Source organism: Aythya fuligula, chromosome 2 (genome assembly GCF_009819795.1).
Source record: "Aythya fuligula isolate bAytFul2 chromosome 2, bAytFul2.pri, whole genome shotgun sequence".
NCBI classification, from domain to species: domain Eukaryota; kingdom Metazoa; phylum Chordata; class Aves; order Anseriformes; family Anatidae; genus Aythya; species Aythya fuligula.
Window position 1 is genome coordinate 1,134,293 of NC_045560.1, and position 22,332 is coordinate 1,156,624.

At 50.1% G+C, this 22,332-nt stretch overlaps 1 protein-coding gene across 5 annotated transcripts in view; it reads right to left on the reverse strand.

Annotated features, from left to right (window-relative positions):
- DHX30 (DExH-box helicase 30) overlaps positions 1-22,332 on the reverse strand; it is a 32,274-nt gene that overhangs the window by 7,138 nt on the left and 2,804 nt on the right. For 3 of the 5 annotated variants that reach the window (XM_032182989.1, XM_032182991.1, XM_032182990.1), the window contains exons 2-11: positions 21,567-21,618; positions 12,877-13,007; positions 10,507-10,617; positions 8,531-8,886; positions 7,282-7,408; positions 6,503-6,652; positions 5,648-5,800; positions 3,299-4,120; positions 1,286-1,364; positions 355-459 (exon numbers count right to left, since the gene is read on the reverse strand). In XM_032182989.1, the coding sequence (XP_032038880.1) occupies positions 355-459; positions 1,286-1,364; positions 3,299-4,120; positions 5,648-5,800; positions 6,503-6,652; positions 7,282-7,408; positions 8,531-8,886; positions 10,507-10,617; positions 12,877-13,007; positions 21,567-21,597 (2,065 nt within the window). In that variant the 5' untranslated portion in view covers positions 21,598-21,618. Of the gene's footprint in view, positions 1-354; positions 460-1,285; positions 1,365-3,298; positions 4,121-5,647; positions 5,801-6,502; positions 6,653-7,281; positions 7,409-8,530; positions 8,887-10,506; positions 10,618-12,876; positions 13,008-18,195; positions 18,422-21,566; positions 21,619-22,332 lie in introns of those variants that run through there. The other 2 variants (XM_032182988.1, XM_032182992.1) reach the window with 2 other exon arrangements.

Here is a 22,332-nt window from a genome sequence, read left to right on the forward strand (position 1 = left end):
AACATCGCATTCACTAGCAGAATATGAACCACGGAGCACACCTCCACCCCACAAAACAAGTCCCAAAGAGCTTTCCTATTTAGGCTCAGCATGCAGCTACAGCAGGGCAGAACTCGGCAGTTTCCTCCTTGCCTACATCTGCATTGCTGGAGGCAGACAGGAAGCCAGTTTCTTTAATCACCCGCTGCTTAGGATAGCCTCTGCTGGGAGTTAGTTGTGCTTTACATACGCCTTTGCATACATCAGAGCACACAAACTTGCTCTGTTATCTGTGTGCAACAGCTGAAGGGGTTGATCAAGTCAATTGGCCTCTCCTCCCGAATCCTGGGGAGAAATCTGGCCCTGCCATCTCACCTGGTAAGACGAGGTACCGGCTGTTCTGAGACCCCAGCATCTCCAGCAGGCGCTGCTGCACTCCCTTGATTTCCTGCCAGCCAGGGAGGAAGCAGAGGATCCCACCTGTAACACAGCAACAACACCTAACCTAGCAATCCAAGAGCAATTTCCATCCTAGAGACTCAGAAACTGCAGACAGGACCTCTTATTCCCAAGCCCACAGAACCCTTAGCCCAAAAAACCCAAAGAGAAGCAGGGCCAGGGCTGGGATGCCCCCTGCCAGCTGAGGAAACCTGCACCCCTCTCATCACAAACCAGTCACAGATGCAGCCATGAGGGAAGTCAGACCCAGGGAAATGTCCCCTGCCTGCCTGCTCGGCTGTACCTGCCTCTGTCAACTCCTCAAAAGTTTGAAGGTAAAAGGAAACAAGGCTGGCTGTGTTCTGGGAGTGAATGCCTTTGAAGAGCTTTAAGTGTTTCCAAGCTAGTAGAAACCATCTGAAAAATCCTCCCTTCACAGAAATACCATCTCCCAGGGAAGGAAATCCTCCCAGGACAGGAAAATAACTGCTCTGAGCAGCACGAGGCTGCAGATGCTGCTGCACAGACACAGTTTCAGCCCAGGAGCGGGGTCTCTCAGGACACCAGGCCCTCGAGATACACGGACACGGGAATCAGCAACCAACCCGGCTTCCAGACAGCTTTCCAAACTCCAGCAGAGGGGTTTGCATAGCTGCCTGGAGCACCAGTCACCTTAACCTCCACCTCAGGCATGAGGACTCATACATCATCTTAGCCAAAGAATTAGGTCACAGCAGACTGAGACCACTCAGCTCACCAGGAATTCCAGAACTCAGCACATTTCTTCTGCACAGGGGCTGTGCTCTGCAGGTACCATTTTTTTCCCCCAGAAAAAAAGGAAAGGGGAAGGGGGAAAAGCAGAACCTACCTGGTTCTCCGTGGGCGTCAATCTGGAGTACGAGGTCGGTGATCAGATCGAGGTCGAGGACGCATTCGTCATCTGATTGCTGGATAAAACAGAAGCACGGTGAGGACAACTCGTGAGACAGGCACCAAGGGAGCTGACTGGGGAAGGCGCCCTCCAAGCTCTGCTGTTTGGAATCGGAAGTGGTCTCACGGGCACAGAGACGTGCCTGTCTCAGCCACAGCGACCTCATTCAGTGGTGGAGTATAAAAGCTTTGGTGTTGGGAGAAAAACAGGCAGCAGAGCCGTGCCGCGGGGTGTGAAAAGCTCCCAGGTGACTCTGACCTTGGGTGGGATCTGCTGCTGCAGCCCAACGCACGCAGATCCACGGGGCCCAAAGGATTCATCCCCGGGTACTGAAGAGCTGGGTGATGTGACTGCAAAATCCTCTGTTATTTCTTAACGGGCTGGGGAATCTGCAGAGGTCCCAGCTGACTGGGAGCGTGCCCACGTCACTCTCATTCTCATGACCCTGGCTACTCCAGGCAGTCAAAACCAACACGGGTTCACGAGGACAAGCCGTGCCTTACTAGCCTGATACCCCTTTACGATGAGGTTGCCTGCCCGGTGGGGTTTGGGGATTTTGGCAGACTTTGTGACTGTCTCTCAGTGTCCTCCTGGCCAAAGCGCCCAGCACTGCTGCGGCCACACCTCACGCACTGAGCACTGTTTATCTGTTACGTTCTGGGGCCTGAAAATATGGATGTGCCCAAAGAAGGACAACAAAGCAGTGAAAGGGCTCGAGGGCATGGCTTATGAGGAGCAGCTGAAGATATTTGGTTTGCTCAGCCTCGAAAGGGGGAGAGCGAGGGGTGACCTCGTGTCCTGGTTTCGGCTGCTGGGGGGGTTAAAGCACGACGCCACGCTGCTGCCTACAGCTTCAAGAGGGGGAGCAAGGGGATGGCTTAGAGCTGCGTCAGGGGAAGTTCAAACTGGACATTAACAAAAAAATCTTCACTGAGAAGGTGGTCAGGCACTGGGACAGGCTCCCCGGGGAAGCAGTCACAGCCCCAAGCCGTTGGGTGTTCCAGCAGCTCGTGGACAATGCTCCCAGATGAATGTTTAACCCTCAGGTTGCCCTGTGTGCAGGCAGGAGGAGGACTGGCAACCACCACGGGTTCTCTCCCGCAGCTCAGGAGGTTCTGGGAGTGCAGGAGGACACACACAGATAAATAAGCAGCCATGCAGCAGACAGCAGAAAGGTGCACAGACTTCCCAAGCGTCTTCTGGAGCGAGCAGATGCCTGTTCTTGGATGGCCTCCCCAGGACGAGGAGCCAGGAAGCTCAGGAGCCTGGGTTTGGCTCCATCTGGCACCCGCCCTGGTCACCACTGCTGCCAGTTTCCTCAGCTGAGGAGTGAGAATGTGCAGGCCCTTTCCTGCTCTCCAGACTTGGAAGCTGTACCTCTATTGAACAGCACCTCACGAGTAGCTAAAGTGAAATTTGGGAGGGCAAAACCAGGTCTTCCAATCCACCAGACACAGAACAGCAGCTGTTGTCTCAGTAATTTGGAATTTAAGTCAGGTCAGCTTAAAAAGAGCAGGGGAAGAACCCGACCAGCCACGAGAGGAACAGGAAGATGGCCCTGAACATCAGGGGCCACCCTCAGCAAGTTTCCTGATGACACAAGGCTGGGAGAAGTCCTTGATACAACCAGGTGGTCGCTCAGCCACCAGGAGGAACCTCCTCAGGCTGACAGAAACCTCACCAGGCTGAGCAGGGAAAGGTCAAACAAACTTCCCCTTACAGAGGGACAAGAGTAACTTAAATTTGAAGTCGCCTTTATCCGTAAATTAATTAAAATACAAGGGATTCTGCTAAGCTGATCTTAGCTCAGGAGGATTGACCTGGAATTAAAGCTCAGCAAACAATGCCCAAGGGCCACAGGACGAGGGACTGGTTCCAGGCCCTGCAGATACACCCGAAACCAGCCCCTGACCCGAGGGGAAGAGCTTCAGCGCCGCGCTGCACACCCACCTTTATCTCGTAGTGCCGGTGTCGGTGCCGACCAAGCTTGGCCAGGATCTCTTCGAGATAGTACTCCTTCACCGGGTACATGAAGCCCGGCACCTTGACCACGGGGCAATCCCCGAAATAATGCGAGAAACGCTGATTGTCTCCCGTGGCGCTCATCAAGACCAGGCGCAGGTCGGGGTTGAGCTTCTGGATGCCCTTCAGCAGGATGAGCAGGAAATCCGTGTTGACGTCTCGCTCGTGGACCTCGTCCACCACCACGTGGCTGACGCCCTCCAGGCTGGGGTTGCCCTGCAGCTTGCGCAGCAGGATGCCCACGGTGCAGAAGAGCAGGGCTCCCCCCCGGGCGGGGGGCTTGCTCTCCAGTCGCACCTGGTAGCCCACGTTCTTCCTCATGTTGGGCCCCAGCTCCTGCGCCACGCGCTGGGCCACCGAGATGGCGCTGATCCTCCTGGGCTGGGTGATGACCACGTTGCAGCGGGCGCCGCGCCCCTCCAGGATGTAGTGTTCCAGCAGGAGCTGAGGGATGCGCGTGGTTTTCCCGCAGCCCGTGTCTCCTGCTATCACGACCACGGGGTTCTGCTCGATGGCCGAGAGGATGGTGTCCTTGTGAGGATCCACCGGCAGCGGGTGGCTCTCCTGCCACGAGGATCCCCTCCTTTTCCAGAGGGCCAGCAGGTTCTGGCTAAGGCGCACCTCCTCCGCCTCCAGCATGGGGATGTAGGTCTTCCCCGTGATGGCATCGCTGATCGCACCCGATTCCTTGCTCAGGTTCATCATGTCGTCAGCAATCCGGGGCCTGGATTCCCTGATGTCCACTGGGTACTGGGGGGAGACGGAGAAAGGTGTGAGGGGACAAGAAGCTCGGGAACAATCCTCAGGAGGACAGAAAAATGAGTGCCTGGAATGGACTCAGCCAGACTGGCTTTGCAGAGCCCACAAAGCTTTACCAAACTCTTCACGTTTCAGGTAGCCCACCTCCTTTTTTTTTTTTTTTTTAAGTTATCCTTCAGGTTTTAGGTAGAAGTAATTCTCACTCAAAATAACCTCAACTCAATGCAACTCTGAGCAGCTCCCTGCATTTTCCTCGCTGCATCCCCTGAGGTTTGCAGCCTGCTCTAACAGAAATGTTACGGCCAACAGCTGAACTGACGGGCCCAGAACAGCATCTTGAGCTCTCCAGGTCAGTAGCCACACTGCATGCAGGGGCTGCAACAGCCCCGTAAGTCAGCTTTCTGAAACACTCAGATTACACCACCACCCTCCTTTCCCTCAGGAAGCCCGGACATTTAGCTTGCCCGAAACATAAGTGTTCAGCTAAGCCAGAAACGTCCAATCTTGGCAAAAGAAAAAAAAAAAAGATCCTATGGGAATAACCAAAAGGAGCAACAGCTGGTCAGCAACTGGCTAGAACACAAATCAAAGATGTTCACAGGATTAGGAGTTCAGTGACGGATCGGATCAGTAGCTTTGGGTTCAGCCTTGCTCGGGGTCCCAAGGGCAAGCCTTCCACACACAGCCTGACATACACATGGCAGGCAGAGCACAGCCCTTAATTCAGCCACTCTAAGAGGTCACTCAGAAATGTCTGCTGCCTTAGGCATGCTTTTGGCTCCCTAGGACACTCCCTACCACTTGGTTTACTTTACAGCATCCCTAAGATTTTATAAACATCCCCAGAGACCTACAGTGTGCTGCACAGTGACTTGCCAGCTTCCAAACAGAGGCATCATTTTTTAATTACTTCAATGAGCTACATATGTTTATACCTGCACCATGCCCATCCTCACCTTACGCTGGCACTAACTGCTGCTTTGGCACTGAATGCTCCCAAGGAAACCTGTCCTGGCACTGCTTCAGCACCCCTGGGTGTCCACCCCACAGCATGAAGAGACATCTCCTGGGACCTCACTGCCAGGTGCTGGGGATCTGCACTCATCAATACCTTAGGAGTGCTGTAAGAGACACTCCCAAGGGAAAAATGAGAATTTACCAGCACCTGGTTCTTGTAAAGCAACAAGGTATAACCAGGGTTTTACGTTAGCAAGAGCTGCATAGGGCAGAGGTCATAAGCCTACAAGAGGCAGATATAAGCAAAAACTGCACTTCCCAACACCCCAAAGGCCAAATAACACAGACAAACATCACAAATACATCCAGAGAAGGCCCACTGCCCAGAAAGGGTCTCTTTCCCCATGGGTCAAAGACCAATCAGTTTTGTGGCGAAACATCAAGTCCTAAATCCCCCCACCCTTTTGGCATGAAGCTCTCAACCCACGTGCACGCAGTCCAAGTTCTGACATTACACGTGATCAGCCAAAGGTGGTTCTGAGGCACCTGAGGAAGCCTTACATGATTCAGGTAGTTCTCAATCTTGCGCAGGGTGGCTTCAGGAACTTTGATGTGGCAGGGTTTCCTCTGGTTCTCACCAAGTTCCCGGAGCGAGGTCATGTTGTACATGGCGTGGCTGAGAGGGTTGTTGTTCTTGTCCACTAAGCCAAGGCTCTGCGAAGAGGAGAGGCAAACCAGACCATCAGACACAAGACTTGCATGCAATTTGCTGGCACATGTAGGTCCTACAAGTTCTGATGGGTGAACTCTTTACCCCGTAGCTCAAATCTATCACTGCTTGCTTTTGGCATGGCAAAAACATGCTCCTAGCACAGCTCTAGTGAAATGGACACTAGAAGCAAACTGCTACCTGTCCCCACACAGCACTCACAAGATCTCAAACAGACTCAACAAAAACACAGCAGCCACTCTCGCTGTGGTTCTGGTTCATTGTGACAGCTCAGCACTAAGCCCTACACAATCTTCTTGGACTTCTCTGCTGACTCTAAGCATCTGCAGCAAAACCTAACACAGCAGTGTGGCTACAAGAACAGGAAGGTAAGTCTGTCTTAGTAGGCAGCACTGAGGGGTCCAGGAGAAAAAAGCTAACATTTAGTAGCAATCCCCACACATCCCTCTGTTGAGGGATCAAAACAAGCCCAACAGCCTTCAAGGGGTCATCACAGGGGGATGCCTGAGGGGTACAACAGCAGCTTGGACTGGATCCTAAGGTTTGAAAATGTGTTTATTGAGCATGAAGTCAGAAATAGGAAGTTTTAGGCATCACAACATTAGTTTCAAATCTGGTGAGTGAGGTGCAAGGAACATCTACGTATGACAGATTGGAGATGGGATGTGGGAACCACGCGTGCTTACCTTAAGCTTCTGACAGGCCAACGCCGCTGCTTTGTTTTCTGCCTCCACCTTGCGACGGCCCTTGGCAGCAAAAGTCATGGGACAGGGCCAGCGGAGCGTGAGTTTGCAGATCTTGGTCTTGGTACCTACTGTGCGGAACTGCATGTATTCCTAAAAGGCACGTAACCAACATCAGGTTGGGGGGGTGCTAAGAGCTTCCACAGGCAGAGATTTTTCAAATATACCCTGCTATTTCTAAGCAGAGCTGAAATCAGTTTTATTTTCCAACACTAGAACAGGTTTAGTGCACTAAATTCCACCCCTGAGCTCATGAGTTGAAGGAGGAGTGAGAGCAGCCGGCTGTGAGCGGAACACCCCTGGCAGCACATGGGGTGGAGCCCAGCCTGAGGTCTGGAAGGGAGCTGGGTGACACACACCGAAGGGCAGAATCACCACATACTGCCAGGAGTCGAGGTGTGGAAAGATTCCGTCACTCACACATTTCTCTGAGTAACACCAGCTTGTGTTTGTTGCAGATATCAGGGGAAATGCAAGCTTAGCAGGAGAAAATATTCTCCTTCCTTCACACCAACAGCTCCTCTGTTGGCCTGACCTCAAGTAACAATGTTCCCAATGCTTCTGTTTCCTTAGCTCCTACCACTAAGACTTCTCTTGCTCTTCAGGCTGATTTTTCTGGGCCTCGTCTCTCCCCAGTTCTCAGCTGCCCTAAGAAGCATCCAAAGAGACCACAGTGAGTCTCTGAGCCTCATCCCCTGCATATCAATCCCCAAGCTCCTTACCTTGACTGTGGAGGAAGATGTGGCGATCTGAATCACTTGGGCCAAGAGATTTTTGGGAAGTGGGAACTGCGTCAGAGCTCGGATGGCAGTGTTGTCGTCTGTCATCTCGATGGAACTCCCTCCTCGGCTAGATGGAAGAGGAGAACAGTTGGATATGCAAACAGCCACCCTGTGCTCAGACCCACCTCGCTTCAGGTCTGCGACTAAGATCAAGGTTATCTGTGCCTTCACATCTGAAAAGTCAAGTTGTGCCTTGCTGCTAAAGTCTGTCAGTCCCAGAATAATCACCCAGTGCAGGACTAAAAAGCAAGGAAGCCTTCACACTAGTACTACAAATCAAATACCATCAACAGGTTTTAAGTTTTTAAAAATAACTACAAAAAGCAACAACAAAAAACATCATTAAGTTATTTCTGAATCTAAAGAGCATCCCTACAAACAACCACCACCAGGTCCTTACTGATTTTTTTTTTCTCCCGTTGACTATTAAAATCTAAAATTTGTGCTCATAAAACATGAAGTCAAGAAAGCAACTACGGGGAACTACTGGGATGAAAAGGAACAGACTTAATACTGCCCCCAAAACTGTGGGGGTAGGGATATCAAGAAAGGGACTCTGAACTGCATATGAATGGTTTACTGGAAATAGAAATTGCTTTAGGCCCAGAACAATAAGAAAGGGAGCAAATGAGTAGGCAGCACTCAACCCAAAGGAGAGGACTTCAAAGATGACACCTTGACACTCCCCGGTGATTACAGCCAGGTACGAGACCAGGCTGCCCCAATCTCTCTCAGGGAAGAACTGGCACAATATTCAGTGTTCGGCTCACCTACAGGTCATGGGATCACAAATCATTTAGGTTGGAAGAGACTACAAGATCAGCTTGTGCCAACCTTTAGCCCAGCACTGCCGAGTCCACCATTAAGACACGTCACTAAGCTCTACGCCTACACACTTTCTGAAGACCTCCAGGGCTGGTGACTCAACCACTTCCCCAGGCAGCCTGCTCCAGTGCTTCACAACCCTTTTCCTATTATCCAACCTAAATCTCCTGCAGCCTAAGGCCATTTCCTCTGTCTTATCACTTAATGCTTGGGAGAAGAGCCTGATGCCCACCTCGTTATAGCCTCCTTAAGGTCACACCAGCAACGTGGAAAGCTGCAGCTCAACTCGGAGGAACCACAGGGCTGCCTCAGCTAAGAAAACCCTTTTTTATTGCCCTGCACCAGCAGCTATCGAAGCCCTTACCTCGCATCTCTGCCTGAGGTTCGAGCATCTTGATGCGCCATCGGTAAATAATCGGAAACATCGATCGCTTCTTCCTCCAGCTCCCCTTCCTCCAGCTCTCCCTCCTCCAGCTCCCCTTCCTCCAGCTCTTCTCTCCGCATCGCTTTAGGCATGCGGCCCTGCTCCATGGGCTGGATGGAGTCGTCCGGCTCCATGCGCCGCCAGCAGGTGGACAAGTCGGCGAGAGAAGGTCCGGACTTGGAGCGCCACTTGCCCTCCGAGCACCACCGCTCATCGGGGCAGCCAAGCTGGTCTGCGAGGAGCCGGTACTTTGCGGCATCAAACAGCTCGTTTCTGGGCCCCAGCAAACCCCAGCCCTGCAGGAGAAAAACGCAGTTAGCTGCAGTAAAGGGACAGAGATGGGCAACTGCGGGAAATTAAACGTCTGGGAAAGGAGAGAAATGCAGGGGGAATTTCTTCATATCACACAGAAAGAGGAGAGAAAGAACGGGGACTTGCAGAAACAAAAAGCTTTCCTTCAGGTATTACTACTTCAAGGAAATCTGTTCGCTCACCTCCCTTCCCAGAGCACACTTGCTTGGAATCCTGTAGCTTGTTGGACAGGCTGGGCTAGATCTATGGGTATTTTACTAAATATTGTTAAAACCTTTTATTTTATAAGTTCTGAAACGCACCTCAGAGCATGGAATGCATCTGTTTGGTAAGGCTAAACCCAAACAAATATAACCTGGGATAACACAAGGTAAGAATTGAGTGAATGGTTCGCTTCCTTTTCTTTTTGCTTTCTTCTCTTTTCAGTATGCAGAAGCAGTATCAAGATCTCCCAAATCTATCGGGTTTTGAAACAGAAGAGTTCCCAGTTTCTGCTGGCCCACCACCTACGTTTAGGACTGAGCCTTACACGAAGTTCCAGGCATACCTAGATTGCACCATGCACCAAATCCTACCAGACCACTGCAATACATTAAAAGTTACATCTTTAGGCCTCTGAGTGGTGTTGTTTTGTGCTGCAGGGGTGCCTAGGACAGCAAGAATTCACTTTGCTAGCTGCTGTACTCTACACTACATTCATCTCCACTCCAATTAACACCACCACTTTTCTTGAATTGGTGACTCTTCACTTAGAACAGCATCTGTAGCTATTTCTGGAGCTAGGCCTGCACAAGGCCTCCCATTATGAGGGTTTCTCTTCAGTCCCAGGGTTGTCTTTTTGTTGTTTTCCAGCTCTGAACTGAAAGCACAGTTGAACCATTTCCCAAAATTTAGCGAATAATATTATTGCAAGTGTAGGTGGACCATTTTTCCCCCCTTGAAAACTTCCAGGCTTTCCAAGAAAGCTCAAAACAATGCTTTCATTGAATGTTGATTCGTGAGGATAAAACAAAAATACACCTCCACTGAACGTGAACTGAACGAGCACCGTGCTTCAGGTCAGGCAGTCAATGGAACAAGTTTTGCTAATCACAGGATCAAAGCAACTTGCCTCGTCAGAAGGCAGCTGAAGAAACTGCTAGTTTTAACGCTAAAATCTTTAACTTTTGAAGATTTAAGTTAAGAACTAGATAGCTATTTCTTAATGTAGCTTTCTTGCCCTGCAAACAAATCCAAAAGCTCCTCTTGTCAGAGCACCTGGCATCTTTTCTAGGCTCCTTAGCAGGAAGTGCTGTTCCTACTGCACAGATGAAAGGGAAACTCCAAAAGCAAAGTCACTTGCTCGAGGTTACAGACAGAGATAGTGGGAGAGCTGAGGACAAGATTGCAGCTTATCCTCAGACAGCTGCTGTCACACCACATCTCAGTGCCCTTTAGAACCTCACAGTACTTGCTTGATGGTGGCTGCACACACATCTATCATTTCCAGCCACAAATAAAGAGGTAGATTAGCCCAGCTTTAAACCAGTAAAACAACACACCAAAATGGGCAAAGCCTGCACGCTCAGGGGCTTGGTTCATCAAGCTAAGGGGCAAAAGCTCACCTTGAAGAGCTGGCATGCAGCTGCTGCTGCCTGCCTCTCAGCATCAATCTTCTTGGTCCCATAGCCTTCCACTTCCACGTTCTTAGGCCACTTTATATGCAGAGTGACTTTCTGAAAAGCAAAGATAAGCAGCAAAGTGAGACAGCACAGAGCAATCAACCCCTCCCCTCCACCAGAAGCACCGTTACTTCAAACATCTCTGAATTCTGGATAAAGAAGGCAACTACAAATGAAAATCCCAAACAAACTGCTTGTTGGGTCGCTTTACGGGATGCTCCATCCCAGTACCACACAAACAAAAGCCTGGAACCAGACACAAGGTGCCCACAGCCACACAGAAGCCGGGTGGCTGAGGCAGGCCCAGGAAGCAGGCTGCTTTCCAGCACAGCACCACGTACCGCGGGCCGGAGCTTCGCAGGTGGCGGTGTGTCAGCCCCGAGGAATCAAATGCCAAGAGCTTGTTACAAGAACAATTCAGTCTCAGGGTAACTGCTCCTGTGTGCACCGCAGCACACCACACCAGAGGAGCAACAAGCACTCTCCAACACATTTCCAGTTGCAACAGCGAGCAAATCTTTCTGCTTCCTTATCCTAGCTTCAATTAGCAGCAGCCTGCCCCGTGGTTACGCAGGCAAGCACCGTGCTCCTCAGGCAGAGGAGCAGCAGCCTGCAGCTCGTGCTGCCCGGCACAAGCTGTGACGGAACTAACAGCACCACCAGAGCTCCTCTTCTCCCAGCACAGTTGGTTCCAAGCAGCTGAAAAACCTGCAAAGAACACTGAGAGCTGAACCCTGCCCTTTGGTAAAAACTGCTCCAAAGGAAGAGCTCGCTCGACTCCCGGCCCCGCAGATGCCGCAGCTGAGTTTCTGCAAGGCTCAAAGGAGGGAAATGCCGAAGGAATTCTCTCCCGTTTCTGCAGCAAAGATGAAAGGTGGCATTTAGGTCCGCTGGGAAAACCCCACCTATAAGGCTAGAAAAAAAAAGGCTCCTGACTTTTCAACAGCCTCGATCTGGCTGCCTGCCTGCCTGCCATCTGAATCTCATCTTACTGCACAAAATTGCTACGTATTTTGCCTAAGGACTCTGCATGAAAAGACACAGAGCTGCTGAGAAAAAAAAGTTGTCTCGTGAAGGCCGGGTTACTTGGCGCTCACAAAAAAAGTCTTGTCCACTTCCAACCAAGACTTCCCCAGTTCGTCCCACCTGTCCTCCTGTCCCCACACTTCTTCCTGTTATTTTTTTATTTTTGTTTTTTCCCCACCAGCCCTTGTTTTCCACAAGAGCTGCTCTATTTTTTGTTGTAAGTTTGTTTTTAAGAAATCTAAAGTTATGGACGACGTTAATCTGTGTTAGTGCTAGCAAGAATTTGAACTGATTACAGAGACTAAAAATGATGAGGCACTAGGTATGGCATTCCTAAACATCAGCTAGGAAGCTGCACTGCTGCTTGAGGAAAGGCAAGTAACGCAGAAACACAAATAACAAAGGAATTCCAAAGCAACCATCAGTAAAGTATTGCCTAAAAGACACATATGCTCAGAAAGGATGAGGTAATGAAAAGTGTCTGGGAAGTTTTAAGACAGAATGTTATTGGAAAATGTTAATCCATCAGAACTGAATCTTTTCCTGGAATGTACGTTGCAGCTAAACTTCAGCTGGAAAGGGCTTCTGCTCGAGACAGAGCGAGAGGCCTGGGGCCACAGGGGTTGTACAACGGGAGGAGGCAAAGCCCTGAACACAGAGCACCTGTGAGTTCAGAACTGCTCAATTCCTCGCCGAGATGGGAGGTGAGAGCCTTACATCCAAGCTCCAACTGATTGGCAAAACGTTTGCCTGGAATTCCTCTGGTTCATTTACCAACAAGCACCTCTGTATTTAACTTTGCCCTTAAGTAGTAATAGAAGCCTCTCTCCATTCCAAGCAAATTCATCTCTTCTTATTGCAATTTTAGGCTTTCTTAGGCTTTTTTCTATTTGAATATAGAAACAAAATGTAGCCCTAAGGTCTGACACGTAGCACTGAGTTACCGTTTTCTAAGGCAGTAGGTTACAAAGCCCAACACACTTGACAGCAAACTACGTGTCCTCCTGCTAAGAAAAGCCCATTAAAGGACAAAAGGAACAAAAATTCATCCTTCCACAAACAAAAGGAGGTGGACAGCACCTACATTTACATACGTGTTGAAGCACGTGGAAACAGAGAAGCAGAAAAAAGTGAGGAAATCTTGTTTGGAAGATCACAGTACAACTTTTACATGGACTTTATGTGCTAGAACTTTCTCTACTAAAGGGTTACTTCCAGGTTTAGCAGTGTTCCTGGCTCATTCACACCATACCCACCTACCACCAGTGCCTGGTGCAAGAGAATTACCTTTTTTCTCGGCCCATTTGTGTGGATGTATACCAGTTTGTCCCTTGCATGAGAAATGCCCAGGGCTCGTCCAATCACGCTGTTGAGCAAGTTTTTAGGCTGTGGAAATTCCTTCAACAAGTCTCTGGAATCTAAAAAAGAAAAAAAAAAAAAAAAAAAAAAAACAGAATAGCTAAATGTGTTACAATTCTTGTGCAGTCCTGTTCAAAGACATGTCCTAACACCTGCTTCGCTGTGGCTCTGGGAGCGTAAATGTCTCTAGGGCTACAGACAGGGCAGCAGGCAGAAGCTCAGAGGTTCACCAACGTCTCCAGGCTTCAGCAGAACAGCACGCAGGAGTGCAAAGTCTCCTGAGCACCAAACACGAGATTATACAGCATTGTTGGACATTTTGGAAATGCAGCATCACCAACACTTCTCCTGAAACACAGAGATTGCTTTTCCCCTCCTTTCAAAGTATGAATTTAAAACTTCCAGTTAAAAGTGCAGTGCTGACAGTCTAACTCAGTGCTAGCCCTAACTTAGTGACACTAAAAGTCTTTCCAAACCGTTGTGATTTTCTTTTCCCCCCCAAAAAAAACACGGTATCACCAGAAAAACCGTCAGACAAAATACACCCAGCTGAACCCAAATGCAAACAGCCTAGCACAGAACTCGGAGCCGGTGCCATTCCCTCGCTGTGAACGCAGAAGTGGCTCTGTTGCCATCCTTCAGCATCGGAAACAAACTGAGCAGTAAGCATCTCGAACAGACTTTGGGATTTGCAGCCGCCTCCTCAGCCACGCGCGCCACCTCGGGGTTACACCGGGGGGCTCGACAACACGCAAAGTGACTCCTTCGAGCCGCTCGTCGGGAACTGAAAACGTAAAAGAACATTTTGGGAGTGCAAGGAACAGGAGAAGGGAAAGGGATCTCCCATCCCGCAAGGGCAGAACTCCATTAATATCTTCTCACAGACCACCTCCAGGGCTGGGGATTACTTTTCAGAAGTGGGACCCATGAGGACCATCGAGGCAGCACGACACAATTGGGGATTTCTGGTGGAGCTACCAAATTGAGGAGTGAGAAGCAGCCCGTCCATGGCACTCAGAGCATCACCGAGAGCTGCCGTTGCATTTTCCTAAAATCTCTGATTGCAGAGCTGCTGTAATGAAGCTAGACAGAACGGCCTCCAAAGCAGGAAGTATTTAAGTGAAGAGCCCTACGATGTGGGCATAGAGAGCCACTGTCACAAAGCTTCATCCAAGAGAAAAGTGAAGTTACCAGGAGGTCAGACTGGAGATCCTGGGGTAAGGTTGAGCAAAAATGACATTGCTGATCCCATCGCCCTCTCCAACAGCAGCACCAAAAAGCCAGGGTGCTGATTCAGGGCTCAGAAAAGAAATTACTAACATCAGGCTTGCAAGTTCTTCCTCGGAAGCACAGAAGAACCAGCTGAACCTCAGAGAAACAGCTTCCAGAAGCCAAACAGCCCAGCTACCGCAGGAGTTTGGGTTCCTCAGCACGCAGAGGGATGCTGAAACAAAACCCCCAGGCCCTGCGATAAGGACACCGAGAGCCAGGTATCATCTGAGGACAGGTTGCTCTGTAATCCTACAGCTGTCTGACTGGCAACTGGCTCCGTTCGGGGTTAGTTTTCTACCTGTGGGCAGCAGCAAAACAAACCTGGAACCTGCGCTGTCTCCTTGACCACACCAACGAGGAAAAGAGCCTGCAACAGCTTCCCACCACTCCCAGCAGCACCGTTAAAAGGATAACAGGGGAGCCCTCGGGCTGCTGTTCCTCACAAATCCTTGAGCAAACCCCTCGGACACCTCAGAGGGATGCAGAGGAGGAAGAACCCTGTGTTAGGATCTCCTCTTGTCCACCAGCTGGCCAGGGCAGCATGAAAACGGTCTCAGTCTCAGCAAACCACAGGCCAATTTTCTGCAATTGCACAGCAAACACGAGGCACCCACCTGGCCGCACAGCAAGCACCGCCACGTTCAGACTTGTACCTGTTCAGGAAAACTGGAAAAAGTGCCTCAAATTTTAGCCCTCCACACGTCTATTCCAACCCACGGTGCTGGGACGCTCGGAGGGAGGCATAGTAGCCCAATTCCCAACTGTCCTATTAAATTCATTTAATAAAGGAGACATAAATAAAACCCTCCAGCAGCAGCCTGTATTATTTGGCCTCTGGTTGCTTCTCCTTTCAAAAGCAATACCCCGAGGAATTCTGTGATAGGGAACAGATGGAGGCAAGAAGTGCATTCTTTCTAAATGCCCGGGGAAAAAAAAAATATGCATTTACCTAAGGAGAGCCAATTCCTCAGATTCTGAGGTGACTCCTCAGACAGGACTAAATATTTAATCCATCCTCAAGCGAAGAAAAGGGGCTCTACGTAACAAAGCCGAGATCTGGCTTGCAGTTGAGGCTCTGAACTCCCAGCTGAGACACAATGTCTTCTTCACAGCTGACAATGCCATATTCAGCAGTGCCATCTGACGTATCTCCAGCGACTCCGAGGCTTGATGGATCACCCTCAGTCCATTCTTACCCCGAAATGAAGAGCTGAAAGGCTCTTATTTTGCACGGAGCCGTGCCTCGCTCCTAGTTTTTAAAGAAACAACCCCAAACCGCAGCCCTGGATTTGCAGAACGTTTCCTCCCCGACAGATTGGATTTCTTGGCACCCTCACCCGGAGAGTGCCTGAGCTCTCTGACTGCTGAGAACGGATATTTGGGTAGGAACGATGCTAATGGAAGGCACAGCCCTGCAGAGGCAAGGAATACAGACTCACACTCCCTGAAAAAACAACACAAAAAAGCTGATTTTCACGCCCAGTTCCAGTCGAGCCAGAACCACGCGTGGTGTCCACACCTCAGCTCTGAGACCATGAAGGAATATTAAAAGCCTGTCTCAGATAACAGGCAGCTCGGGGTGGGTTTGCCAAATGAAGCCAGTTAACTAATTCCTGTTCCTTCAGCTTAACTTGATTGTGGAAGCCAACGATAATTCCAAGCAACTCTGAAAGAGAAAAAAAAAAAAAACTCCTCTTTGTAGTGGCTAAGCCTTCTATTAACCTCAACAAATCTGAGAAGTGAAGACACCATCAGGTAGAGCAAGAGCACCAATAAACGGCCCGTGGTCTCGTTCAAGGCAGCCAGAGGAGCGCTGCATCGATTTGAACAGTTCCTGTCTTCCCTGGAGAAGCAACAAACGAGCAGCAAGGACAAACTATGAAACGCGGCGCTCACCAAGATGCAAGCTCCTGCTTACATATTCATCTCAGCGAGGGATGCTCCTAACAGATCAAAAATTCACAGGGAAGAAAGCCTTGGGGCTCCAAAAAGAGCCACTTCAAAAGGAATTAGCCCAGGCACACTTTACTAGGGAGAGATGGCAAGAGAAAAAAGGTTCCACCAGCTGAGAACACACCAAAACAATGTCACCTTTTTCTTTTTTTTAAATCATCATCTAGAGACCCTGACCAAGGTTCCCTTCGAGTACACATAGAAATAAAAACCCAGGTGTGGTTCTTGCCTAAAGAAGGACAAATTTAACACTGGTCACCATGCCAGGGGCCAGCCCTGGCTGAGCTCTGAGCGGGGGATTGGGCCACACAGCACCCAGAGGGTCTCCAACCTGGGTCCTTCCATGACACGAGAAGATGGCAAATTAAGTTAGCTACAGAAAAAGGTTCCTCTTAGAGCAGAAAGAGTGGTCAAGATCACGTAAGTCTTAATAAAGAGGGAGAAGTGCCCCAGATCTGACTGAGCAGGCAGAGGGGTGATCTTTGCCACAGATCCCACTCCAAAACCCCACATCTGGGCCAGAGAAGGGAACCCTGATGTGAGCAGCGATGTAACACTGCAGCTCTCAGAGCTGGCCTCAGATCCCAGGTTCTTTTTCCATGTGGGATACTCGTACCAAGGCTAGCAACAAAAGCAGTCAACTACAGATAGCTCACAAGACTTCAACTTGAAGGCAGAGCACTCACTCTTACTTTTAACAGCTTTTAAAAGAACTTTTATGATCTCTGCACGTTCAAGGTGCAGCCCCGCGGGCAGGGCAGGCTTGCAGCGGGACCCTGGGGGCATTTTATTTGCTTATCTGGAGCACAGCGCCTGCCACCAGCAAGCTCCCCACACACAGAGCAGCAGGACGAGGCCAGTCCCGACAGATCCACCCTTGGTGCTGCCCCTGGGCTCTGGGGGACCTCCCAGGAGGGAGGTGAAACCCCAGGGCGAAGCCCTCAGGCACCCTCTGACAACGGATGGCAGCAAGAGTGCTGAGGGTTGTAGCAAAAAAAGGGGGAAAAAACGTGGTTCTCTGCTTTTCTCAGGCAACACCTGAATGAGGCCATTCAACAACTCAGGGCGTTTTGGCATTCACTTCAGAAATAAGTTTGTTTGCTTCATCAAACAGCTTGAGCGCAACACCTGAAGGGTGGCTCTGAAACACGGGGTAAAGCCCGGCAAAGCTTCCGAAAGGAAAAGGGAACTAAGAGCCTGAAGAGCTTAGAGACCAGAGAGACAATCACAAATAAATAATTAGTAAGTGCTGGGGGCGGGAGGGAAGCGCAGAACACGAGGAGAGCGAAGGAAAAAAAAAAAAAAGCAGCACCTTTAAAGCACGATAAAGGGATTTCCAGGGGGAAGATGAGAGGCTGGGAGGCGGCAGCGGGGGCAGAGCCGTGACGAACACGGGTGGCACCCCCCAGCACAAAGCCACTCGCAGCCCCCACACCGGCAGCGTTTCACTCTCGGTAACCTCAGGGGCGTGTGGTAAAAGCTAAAAGCAACGAGCGGGTTCCCTCGGGGGCCCTTGGGACGCGGCTCGCGGCCCTCTCGAGCCCCGGGGGCGCTCCGGGAGCCCCCCAGAGCCGGGCCCGGCTTCGGAGCCGCGACCTTGAGAGGCCCCCGGGCAGCCCCGGCCCTGCCCGGCCGCCAACAAAGGGCGCGGCCGCCACAAAGGGCCCGGCCCCGGTTCCCCCCCCTCAGGCCCCGCTACCTGCGGCGGCGCAGCCCCCCGCTTCCTCTCCCTTGCCTCGCATCCTTGGGACCCCCCCAAGGCCTCGGAGCCCCTCGGAGCCCCCCCCACACCCCGGTGCTCGCCGTGAGGGCCCGGCCCGGCTGCAGGAGGGGGGCGGGAGGGCCGTGGGCGCGCACACGCCGCCTCCTCCTCCTCCTCCTCGCACCGGGGCTCGCTCCTCCCTTCCGCTACGTTTAGCTCAGCCCGTTTCGGCTGGGTTTAGCCCGTTTCGGCTCGGTTTAACCCGGTTGGGTTTATCCCGGTTGGGTTTAACCCATCCCGCTTCTTCCCCGCCGCCTCACCCATCCCCATGGCGGCGCCGCCGTCCTGCCCCTCACCGCCCGCCGCTGCTGCTGCTGCTGCTGGCTGCGGCTCCTCCTCCTCCTCCTGCCGGGCTTCCTCGGTGCTCTCGGGCGCCGGCAGGCGGCTGCAGAGCCCCCGAGCCCCCCGGTAACGGCGGCAGAGGCGGAGCGGCCCCGCCGAGCCGCAGCCGGCCGCCGCCTGCAGCAGCAGCCCCAGCGCCGCCATCTTGAGGCCGCGCGCGCCCGGTGCCGGCCTCAGGGCAGCGGCTGGGCCGGGCCGGGCCGAGCCCGGGTCCCGCTTCCCCGTCACAGCGCCCCCACGAAGTACCTCAGGCGGGGAGGACCCGGCGCTGAGGGAGGGAAAAAGATAAAAATCTGAGGGAAAAGTGAGGGAAAAAAGGACAAAAAGTAAAACAAAACAAGAGGATCTACTCGCGGGGAGCGTGTGGCGGCTCCTGCCGAGCGCGAAGCCGGTTGCTTCAAGGATAGTTGGTGCCACACGCACGCAGGTCGCCTCAAAAGGGGTCGGAAATGTTTGGGAGATATCCCCCAAAAATAAAAATAAATGAAAAAGGATGTCTTCGCACACCCAGAAACTTGCCCCCAGAGGGACGAGGCAGTGGCTCCGAGCGCCTGGTGAGGGCCCTGCAGCCATCCACCCCTCCTCACAAAGCGCTCCCGGGCTGCTCCACACAACACCCAGCAGCTCCGGCTGCGATGCTGGCTACCCTCGGTTTCCCTCCTGCACACACTTCTTTCCCATTTCCTTCGTAAAACCAGAACAACTGAGAAGGGGAAACTCAGAAACTGCCCCGGAGCCTGAAAGTCACGGGGGTTCCTCACTTGTTCTCACCCACACATGCACCCCGCCTGCACCCCTCACTCACGTGCAGCTTGTGCAATTCACATCCAGGTGTGTTTGTTACTAAAAATGAAGCCTGCTTGCAGCATATCATTTTCTAACATCGGAGATAAACACCGAAACGTTTCACTCGGTTACATGGCAAGACCGCAGTGCCTTTCCCTTCTCACACGCTTGCCCCTCCTGGAAGCAGACCCTGCTGTTTGGGTCTGTATGAGTGACTTAGGGCACTTTATGCCTTTTGATATTTGACAAAAGTCCAAATTATTTATATATATAAAGTTTGTATATACATTTTAACATCCCCAGCTGCAACATGCAGCTGCACACCATTAGGTTGTGGGCTTCTTTACAGCAGGACATCCTTTCTATGTTAAATACCTTATTACTCGGTCAATATTTTGTGTGTAAGCCAAAAATTTCTCTTGAATAGTTGTTTAAATATCATGATGAAGAAAGATTTTTTTTTCAAGCAGAAAAAGAAATCCCCAGTAAACCACAAAAGGACTAACATAACTTGACACAAGCACTACAAAGCTTGTACTCCTCAAGAAGAGGTTCAAGAAGTGGAAAGTTATCACAAAAACCCTGTATAAAGAAGTAAATCTTTGGAAGAGCATACACATGTGAACATTTGAAGAAAATCTTGCTATACAAATTTGCCTTTTCCAGTCTACATCTCAGAACCTCTGTGAGTTTGCTAGTGATTTGTCTGTGTACAGTTTGTAAAAACAAACACAAAGCTTTATCTTGAAGAGGCACACAAAAATAAAAAGAACAAGAGCCCTATAGAGATAAACCATGGCTGGAGAACACAATGATTAAAATCAAAACAAGCAAAAGAAAACATAAATAAAGCACAAGTCTGGGAAAATACTGGAAACACACAGTCAGTGGGAAGGAGTAGCCTGGGAGATGCTGAAAGACAGTGTGGTGGTACACGGAAAGTTTGACACGAGCAGGGCTAGTGGTTTGTCAGCGTGAGTGATACAAAAATTATCTTGTGAGCACAGAAAAAATCACTAAGACTCAATTTATTAAAAAATTCCAGAAGTCACAGATTGCGTAAATTCAATCCAAGTACCTTTATTTTGCAGAGATGAGAGTTAAACAGCATGTAAGTCATCACTTAAAGCCATCCTCCCAGGCTTTGCCAGTTCAGGCTCACTTCGATGAGCTGTGGTTAATTCATCTTCTCTAGCCAAGCCTTTGCAAAGGCTGCAGCACCGTGCAGGAGCGCATTAACCAACCACGTTACTTTAAAGGTTTCGTTTTCCCCTAGAGCAGAAGCGTTACAGCATCCAGAGTCCCAAACCCAGCCTGGCCACGACAAACCACTAGCCCTCTCAGGAAAGTTCCTCCTCTCTCAGGCTCCAACCCAGGTCACGCTTTATTTGACAGGTCAGAGGCTTTTTAATTCCAGCTAAAATTCCTTCGTACCTAATTAACGCCCTGGATATATCAAGCACTATGGGAATTTTTGTTTTAAATATGGAACCCACAAACTGGTGACTCACTTGATTAGCATGGCAGCGTTACAAGAACGGCTGGTACACTCTTGTGTTCCCCAGGAGCTAAAGCAGAAGCATTACTTCCCCAAGACAGGAGGCAGTGATCCGTCACCAGATCGGCCACGTCTGGGGTATTTTATTCCATGCTATGCTCCTTATTTTAAGACCAAGTAGCAGAATTCAGAAAAGAACAACAAAAGAAAAAACAAACAAAAACAACCAGTGAATGAAGGGATCTCTTTAAAAAAAAAAAAAAAAAAAAAAAAAAGAAATGAAGAGGTTGGCAAAGCAATGACAGGAAAATAAGGACGTGATAACAGTTGACAAATATTTGAAGTATGCAAACACTAGGGAGAAATCACTCACTGAATTGGTACAAAAGGATGCAGCTATGAGTAGGAGGATAAAATTAAGGCGGCAAAAAAAAGCCCTTACTGAGAGCTAAATAGTTCCCTATTGAGCTTTCTTCCCCCAGGTCTACGTTGTTGTTTACTGGGTGGCACAACACGTCCTTCCCCTTGCCAGAATCCGTCCCCTGCCTGAAATTCTCCAACAGTTGGTTGGCCTGCCCCAAGCTGAGGGCAACACTTACTCACGCGCTACACTAACCAAGGCAGAATTCAGTTAGCTTGGCCACAACAACTACTGGTGTTGTTACAACTGTTACGAGCTTCACTCCCAGCAAGCTGAAAGTTGTGCAAGCCGGGCTCCCCTTGGAGAAAAAGCCTGTTACAACCAAAATTGGGCATGGTGTGTTACACACCCCTCCTTAGCCCAGGTAAATTCGCATCTCCTTCCTTTCCTGTCCCTACAGCGTTGAGAAGGAAGCCTGACAAAGACACACGGAGGATAAACCTCTCGTTTATCCAGCAGAGAGAAGGGCAGCACTGTTTTTTTAGAAAGTAATATTCTTGAGGAGTCTGCCATAGTGTTAAATCTCTAAGCAAAGGAAAAAAAAAAAAAAAAAGTTCAACTGTAAGATTGTCGGAGGTGCTTACCTTTAAGGGAATTCAATGAGAACATCTCCATCCCGGCAGAAAGCGGTGATCCCTAGGAAAGCAAGAGCAGCAAAAAGGAGCAGGAAGTTAGAATTAATCTTGCCTTTGAGATGTTTAAAGCGCTTCGAACGTGTGCAAGTAGCTGTCCTGGGCACAAAACAAAGCCACCAGTCCCCAGCAAATTTCACCTTGGTGTTTCTGTCCCGTCTCATTTGAATCACGCACTATTTGCTATCCTGCTGTAACCGGCTGCTCTACACCCAAAGGGCAGGTTGTAGGTTTTGGAAGTGCTTTGTCTGCTCAATGATACTGACTTAGGCAACACTTTCTTAAACCTTTTTAAGCCTGAACACCACCGAGAGGGAAACCACGGCCATCATTTCTCCTTTCCTCACGCAAAATAAGCAAAGAAAGAGACGCGGACTTTTGGTAATCTTCACTAGTGAAATTATATTAAATTTTCTATTTTGTTTTCTTATTAAAATTACTTTTACTTAAATAAGAGAAAAATGAAAACAACCACCTTGGTTTGGGGTTTTTGCATCTGGCGTGCCCAATATCAAATACATTTTAGGCCTTCTCATTAACAGAGAATGTTAATGAGAATTTTAATGAGAATTACCAAGGTTTTTTTTAACAAACAGGTCGGATGGGTGAGGGTCCTCACTTACACAGAGCTAACATTAACTACCCATCCCAACGGCTACTCCTGTGTGCACAACTTGTTTCCTACAACTATTTTGCTTTCATGTGATCTGCTTTTGCC